Consider the following 7918-nt stretch of genomic DNA (forward strand, 5'->3'; position numbering starts at 1 on the left):
AATAGTTCTCAGTGCTTGGACCAAAACTGTTTCAATTTTAACCATATGGATTATAGCTGTAGAACAAGGATTTATTCAAAACTAGGGACAATTAAGAGCAGAGAGACATTTCATAACAACTTACTTTTGAAATAAATCTCATTCTTCCAAACATTCTTACTCCTAGCAAAGCTGTACTGTCCCTACACTTGAAACTAAATGAAAAGATACAGAAGAATTTTAGAAAACAAACGTGAGCAAGAGAGAAGGGGCTGCTAATCTCTAGTTTTCTGTACTTCTCTGTTATATGTACGTGTTTGTAAATGGTTGCAGATGAGTTGTATGTTTGGATATATGTTTTAACAACACAAAGAGACTTGTGTATCCAGAAGAGTGAAACCCCTGTTGCTGCATAAAATCTCACTGCCTCTCTCTCTCTTGCAGAGTCTGAGCAGTATTTGTTAAAGAGCCTGTACGCCACACTTAGGAGGTGACCATGCTTCAGGGCAGAATACTTTCCTTGTGAGCTCACTTCAGTCCTTATTTGCTTGTTTTTCTCCATCCCCCAGTGTCCCAACAGTTGGCTCAGTGCAAAATTGGCAGATACTGCTTTCTCTGAGACTAGAGGGTAATTTTATGTTGACATTCTGTCTGTCCTTGACCAAGAGGAAGTATTCTCGCGTAACCTCAACTTCATTTACAACAACAAAGACTATTACATGGGTGTTACGTGGCAGAAAAAGCCTCAAACTGAGCAGTGGTGCAGGCGCATGTTTTGCCTGCATTTCTGCAGAGTACTGGATATTTGACAAAGAAATACAGATCCAGTTTGTTTGTAATTTTGTGAAAGCTCAGTTTGACATGTACTTTTCATTTCAAGGGTGTGGTTTAATTGGACTGTGGGTCTCCCAAGACTGGAAGAATGTTGTCTGCTTTTAAATGTTTCAGTGCTTTGGAGCAGCATAAGCTATGAAATATAATAATTAACCTACACTGGTTTTCTTCAGTGACAGAAAGTCTGGGTTTGATCATGTGATTAAAGGCAATTAATTTATGAAGTGGGATAGTTTAAACAAAGAAAGAACTTGTTTTTGAGTCATCTACTGCCTATGACTGGACCTGCAAACAACTGCAGTGGATCAGGAGCATCAGATGTTGCTGATCTAAGCAGATAACTATGTGACAGCAAAATTTAGTCATCCCTATAGAGAGCTTTTTATGATGTAGCCTTGCCTATTATCCACAGTTTTGCTTGACTATTTCAGTATGGAATTGCAGCCCAAATTTCAACTTTGTCAGTAGACATTTATCCTCTTGTCAGCTCACACTTTCATGGTGCAGGTTTTTCTTCTCAATATGTCAGCCTAGGGTTGGATGTGTGCTTCTGGGATAATACTCCTCCTTTCTAAGTCACCCAGGCTTCACCTTAACCCGCTCTTGTCCCCTCAATTTCAGTAGGTGCTGAAGCAGCACCCTGAGGTTTATTGAAGCCCTTGATGTTCGTAACTTTCTCCCATGTCTCTGTAGTGATCTTTGTGATTGTTCAGCTTTTCTTGTAGAACTGCACCATAGGCTATTGCAAGCAAATAGTTCTGTGGGAGATCTTTTAAATTTGTTAGACAGAGGGATATAAAATTGTTGAACTTCTGTGAAACCATTGAGAGAATGTGTCAGGGTTTCTAATTAGTCTTGGCAGATGCCTTCTAATCTTAGCACTGTAGGCTGTTAATGCTTCCTGAAGCACTGAGCCTTCCCAGTGTTGGGACAGAAGCAAGAGTAAGGCAGACAGCTTAAGGATGTATACAATGTATTTTTTAAAGAGACATCCACACATGAATATGTATCCACAGAATGAAGACCTGGACTAGTCAGAGGAGACCCTGATAGTCCACAGCTGCTTGATCAGCAAATGTTCTGGCCCAAGAAATGACTGGTTTAAATAATTTGGCAATAAGGTATTAACTGATCCTGTGGGAACATGTCTAAACAATACTTACTGTTACTTGTTTTGGTATTTCTAATATGTAATTGATATTTCAATGTTGAATGTTAAAAGAAGCTTGGAGAGAATGTGTTGGCCCCTTACTGGCAGGCCATGCCTTGTTGCAGGGGCTTGGGTCTGTATGGAGGAGTTGCAGGCAGACAGCTGGAAATACTAAAGAGATTAAAGCCCTGGACTGACTCCCATGGTATCTCTTTTCAAATACCTGTCTTGTTTGACAGTCAACCATTGGTAATTGGGTTCTCAGTACAATATTCATGCACCCACGTTATGGTTATGAGGCGGCTCCCCTCTTCTTCACTAATCCAGTTATCCTCTTAAAGGAATTAGAATGCTATGCCACTATTTCTCCTTGAAAAACTCTGTTGGCTGGTCTTTAGCACTGCTACTTTTTAGGTGCTTGTACATTTGAGTTGTTGTCCCATCCCCTGATCCTGTCGTTCATCCTAGCGTCTTTTCATGCCAAGTTGTGGCTGACCAATGTGCTCCTCAGCACTCCTCCTTTCACCACAGGAGTGGTGGGATAGGACAAGTAAGAAAGGGTGCTAAAAGCACTGAGCAGAATTAGAGGATTGAGTTCTCCCTTTTCCAGCCATTCCTTTGATTTACTTTGTGACTTATTCCCTGCTCATGTTTTTGCTACAACTTTAAGAGAAGACAAGTGCTTACCACACAGCTCTAGCATGGATTTTAATTAACCCACAGTTGATTAAAGCAAAACAAACCTAGCACAGAAAGCTGTGTGATTCTTTGGTGTGCTTTATGTAGGTAAACCTTTTGCCCCTAGTTGCTCAGCTTCTGCCATCACTGTCTATCCATCGTCCACCTCAATCCTACCTCTATTTTTGGGGTTGTGCAGATTATCAAGGAATGTGGGTTGTGTGAAGTCTTGCTTTCAAGTGTTACTCCTTCTGATGAGATACCCTTGTCTGCACTGTGGTCTAGGCATGTGACACTGTAGACACCCCCCAAGAAATGGGTACTTGACCATCCTGACATGAGGTATCTTAAAATAGATCTGTATCAGTCATGCCAGTCTATGAACTTGCAAAATATTAGGAAAATCTAGGACAAAGCAAATGCAGTGTAGTCAGGTGTCTTGCGCTTACACACTGTGGTATTCCAAAGCAACCTTTTGTTTTCCCTTCACAGGCAAAGTTACTTGTGTAGGACTGTGCCTTTTTGTGATGGTTCCCAGGCTTGCACAATCTCTTACTGACCACTGCTTTTACTGATGAATGGTTTGGCCATTGTAGATGATAAACAGGGTTGTGTGTAAATCCAGGAATCTGTAGGCTCAGGGGAGCAACAACGGTTGGTAACAGGTAAGCTGAGAGCCTGGAAAAGGTGAGAGTGTGCCTGCAATTTGAGGAAGTGAGGGTCGTAAAGAGGCTGCCTGAGGGCACTGTCGATGACTAATGTGATGTCCTGTCTGGATGCAGACTCGGGTGGTTTGCAGCAAAACAAAAATAGCGTGTCAGCACAGGATACAGATGTGTTTCCACAAGTCACAACGAAACTAGCTGCCTGGCCTTTACAATTCATTTATCAAAGCACTTCCAGTTCCCATTTTTGAGGCTAGAGGCTAATTATAAGTATCATTTCAGGAACAACACATGGTGTTCAGCTCAAATTGTATTCAGTAAAAAAAAAAAAGTCTGAAGAGAGCCTGTTTTGGTTTTGGAGTGTTAAGCATCCTGAGAGGATATTTGAAAATTTGGCTGAAGTAAACAGGAATTTTTGTTGCTGATGTGGATTTGGGAAATATAGAGATGTTAAGGTAACAGATCAGTCCTCAATTCACAACTTCGATGCTAATTTGCCTGGAAAAACCTCATGTACTCTTTTGTGGCCATTAGAAATTATATAGTAAAAGCTGCTGCTGGTTGGGAATTGTTTTGTGGGATCATATCCAGGGTCACCTTTCTCTGAAAATGGGCCAGAAACAGCAGTTCAGAAGAAAGGGTAAATAGTTGGATGGTCTGATCCCAAACATGCTTATAGGTGCTTGTGGTACTGAATTTTGGTCTAAGACCCAGATCACAAGACATGTTATCCTTTCAGGCTTTGATAATAATATATATGTCTGTATAGGTTTTGTATTAATTAGGATACATATGGGTCTTATTGTTGACCATTAAAAAACCCCACATCCAGTCCTTATCAGTCTTGCTGCTGTTAACCTCATCAGCTTGCTAGAATTTGCCACTTTTTCATATGAGGGCAGCACTCAATGGTTTCGTATGTCTGTGCCAAGAATTTATAAGGGAGAAGAAAAGGTGGTGTGTTGGTTTTGTTGTTGTTTGTGTGTTGTGTTTTTGGGTTTTTTTTTGGTTTGGGATTTTTTTTTTTATTTGATGGATTGTTTTGGTTGTGGTTTGTTTTGTTTTGATAGACCCGTGTGGAGCTTGGACCACAGCCACGTGAGTTCTGTGCTCCCTTCCTCTCTGCTACTTCAAATAGGTTGAAGTTTCCAGAGAAATTGTGAAATGTGATCAAGTAAATTTCAAAGCAATTTCCAGGCATTGCTTTTGGAGCCTGTGATGAATTGCAAATGTGAGAGAGGACCTCCTCACCTTCATCCGTGGGAGTGGCACTACCCTCCCAAAGGGTTGAGGGCAGAAGACCTGAGCCTTCCACTTCTCACCTACAGATAACAAACCTGGCTCCAACCAAGGACTGGAGCTCTGGGGAGGAATTTTCTCCCTCAGCAGCATCCAGTTCCTGTAGCCTCTGGGGAGGGACTGCTTCTGCAGCTCCCTCCATACAGATCCTGCAGGCAGCAGCCAAACTGGCTCTAGCCTGGACCCTGTAGAGGATCAGTCACAGAAACATACTGAGCTTTCTGATCTCCCATCCCAGGCTAAGTGCTCCCTCATGATCAGACTCTGAGGTTCTGTGCTGAACTCTTTCATATTTATTGTGCCTCCTGTAACCAAATGTTGTGATGACCCCACTTTATTTAGCTGAAGGATGGCTGGTGCTTACTATTTATCTGCAGAACTTCCAGTGGAAACCTCTGGGAGTTAAAATTTCATGGGGATAGAATTCTCTCACTTTGCGTAATGTTTGGCAGCACCAAAAGCTTTAATTTTGACTTAAGCAAGACCAGGTGGTTGGAATACAAACTGCAGAGGTGTTCTTCTTATGAGAAAAGCAGTTGATGTCTCTGCTATTTAAAAAACTCAGGCAGTAGAAATAAATACAGTAAGCTGAATTGTCAAAAAACCCCAGTTAATAAGGAACTCCCATAGGGAAGACTTGTGCATTTTTCTTGTGGAAAAATGTTTGTGAGCCTTGGGGATTGCTTTGATGGCAGGGAGAGGCAGCTTCTGTCCCTGTGCAGAAGGGTGATGCTTCTGCTTTCCTGGCTGGGTTTGGTAGTGCTGTCTGTCAGTGGTGATTGTGTGGCTCTGTGAGGTAATTGATCCTTATCTATAAGGATCAATCGTTTGAAGTGTTGCCAGTTGTTAATGTGTAACTGGTGGCTCTGATCTGATGGGAAGTTGGACCCACCCTTCAGGCCGTGTAACAGGCCATCAAGAACACGAGACTGAAAATACCTTTATTGATGGTCACAGGGAAATCTAGAAAATCAGGGGGCAAATGCTGCTCTTCATGTTCACTCTTTCTCCTTTCCAGCAGCTTTCGCAATCTGTGCTGTGAGGGAAAGCCCGGATGTGCTTGAAACATCCAGGAATGAAGCAGATACGGTTTTGCCACTTCCATCAGGGTCTTGGGAGGGGAAAGTAGCAAGACAAGCTACAGAAGTCCCAGCAGAATTGGGACAGGGGAGATGAGAGCTCTCAATAAAGTTCAAAGTTTGGGAATTGCGTGGCAAAGACAGAATAAACTCTGCATATGAAGTCAGGGCACTAAAAGAGGAGGAGCATGTGAAGGGTGTGTTTGTGTGGAAAAGAGATGTATGAAGACCCAAAAGGAAAAAGGACTGGACACAAGGATAAGATAAATGAAACCATTTTTTAAAAAAGGCAAAAAAACTGATGTAGGTAATGCTTGTTTGGAGGGTGTGGGTATGTGTAAATCCCAAGCCTTAGAAATAGTCTGCAGCTAAAAAGGGGGGGGGGGGTGTGGCAGAAAAGAAAGAGGCTGTAGTCTTAAGAAAAACACATAAGTACAGGCAAAGAACCTGTAAAGGGCATGAGGTTTAATGAAGCAGGGGTGGGCAGGCTGAAGAGTCCACACTGTGGACCCTTCAATGTAACCTGTGTTGCTGTAAAGACACTGAGTGGGAAAGAAAATTAACTTGTAAAGGTTTGCAGAGAAAATGTTTAGCAAAGAGCTTTCTCTGTTGATGTAGTCCATGCTTAGAAAATGGGGAATGATGGTTAAGGAAAAACTGAAGTAGAACAAGAATTTTTTTTAAAAAGTCCCGAAGTTAGTGGTTACTGTACCATGTGCCCACTATTGCCAAACAAAGAACTTCAAACTTGATGACAAAGCTGTATAGAAGTTTGCATGATGAAATCTGAAGCTGGACAAACACAGCTTGGTTTTCATTTGTAGTTTAAACCCCATAATCTGTCCAGTTTTATAAAAATCTTGACAAAGTTGAGCCAAGTTTTAGGAAACCTTGGTCAAGTTATAGTTTCCAGTGGAAACTATGCAAAAAGGATGGGCTTTCATGCCAAAGCAGACAAAAGTTGTGATTCTGACTGTGTTTTACTTTAAGTTTGAGAATTAAAGTCTAAGCTCAAAATAAAATAAAACTTGGAGGCTTCTGACCAACAAAAGAAAAACTTAACTGGAGCCTCAGCTTGCTTTTTTTTATTTTAACCATCTCTAGTCTGTCTTCGTGGGTGTTTTTTTTTTTTCATTTACCACATTGTCATAAATGAAAATGGAATACAGATTCTCCTCTGCCTCTTGTTTTCTTGTTAACAAACATCTGGAAACTCAGCATGTATAATAAATAGTCCTTAGCAAGTAGGTTTTGTGCTACAGTCTCTCTTTAGGGAATGGTTATATTAATACTGGCTCTGCTTTAGAGGAGGAAGTCAGCTGAACTTGTGTTTTGCCATTGCAGATGTTGTCCTGGAGAAGGCCATGCATAAGTGCATTCTGAAGCCGTTGAAGGGTCACATTGAAGCGATGTTGAAAGAGTTTCATACCACAGATGGTTCCTGGAAACAGCTCAAGGAAAACCTGCAGCTGGTGCGGCAGAGGACTCCTCAGGAACTGGGCGTGTTTGTTCCGACACCAGACTTCGTGGATGTTGAAAAGATTAAAGTCAAGTTCATGACTATGCAGAAGATGTATTCACCTGAAAAGAAAGTCATGCTGCTGCTGAGAGTTTGCAAATTGATTTACACTGTTATGGAGAATAACTCAGGTACTGTGCTTCTTGTAGTTCAGGTTCACTGATATTCCATACCTGGTGTTGTCTTTTTGAGGAGTTCAGACTACCTGATTCTGCAGATAGGTCTCTTCCTGGAGCTCTTGTAGCATCTCCTTGCCCTGTTGAGAGGGATTCTTCCTCTCTGCTTCTTTCCTGATATCTCTGATGCATGTAAGCAGCACATCTTTCAAACTCAGTGCGAAGCAGAGTTGTGAAGCAACTGAAAAAGAGCAGCTTTGCTTAACTATAGGCTCTTGAAACTGGCTGTCAGAAAGTCTGTCCTGTGAGCCTTGAATTTGACACTTGTTCTAAATGAGCATTTTTCTGGGAGTTGTAACAGAGGTAACACCCTGTATTTAGTTAGAGTAATTCAATTGCATGTATGCAATATGACAGCTACAAGGGCTCGGTATTAATGGGTGGAAGAAAGCAGCCTCTGATCCAGCAGTTTTGGCTTGCCGTGCCTCTGAATTTTCTCATTTGGACACTTTCTGTTGTGCTTTTGAAACAGAAATAAAATCTATTTCTGCACTGTAGCAAGAATCCAAAAGTGCCTTTGAAAGCTAAATACTGAAATG

The 7918-nt window shown here is 41.6% G+C and overlaps 1 protein-coding gene across 1 annotated transcript in view; it reads left to right on the top strand.

Annotated features, from left to right (window-relative positions):
- LOC103806656 (ras and Rab interactor 2-like) overlaps positions 1-7918 on the top strand; it is a 41104-nt gene that overhangs the window by 26388 nt on the left and 6798 nt on the right. The window contains 1 exon segment of the mRNA XM_009079365.1: positions 7029-7334. Coding sequence (XP_009077613.1) covers positions 7029-7334 — 306 coding nt within the window.

Source organism: Acanthisitta chloris, unplaced genomic scaffold, assembly GCF_000695815.1.
Source record: "Acanthisitta chloris isolate BGI_N310 unplaced genomic scaffold, ASM69581v1 scaffold18027, whole genome shotgun sequence".
Lineage (NCBI taxonomy): Eukaryota > Metazoa > Chordata > Aves > Passeriformes > Acanthisittidae > Acanthisitta > Acanthisitta chloris.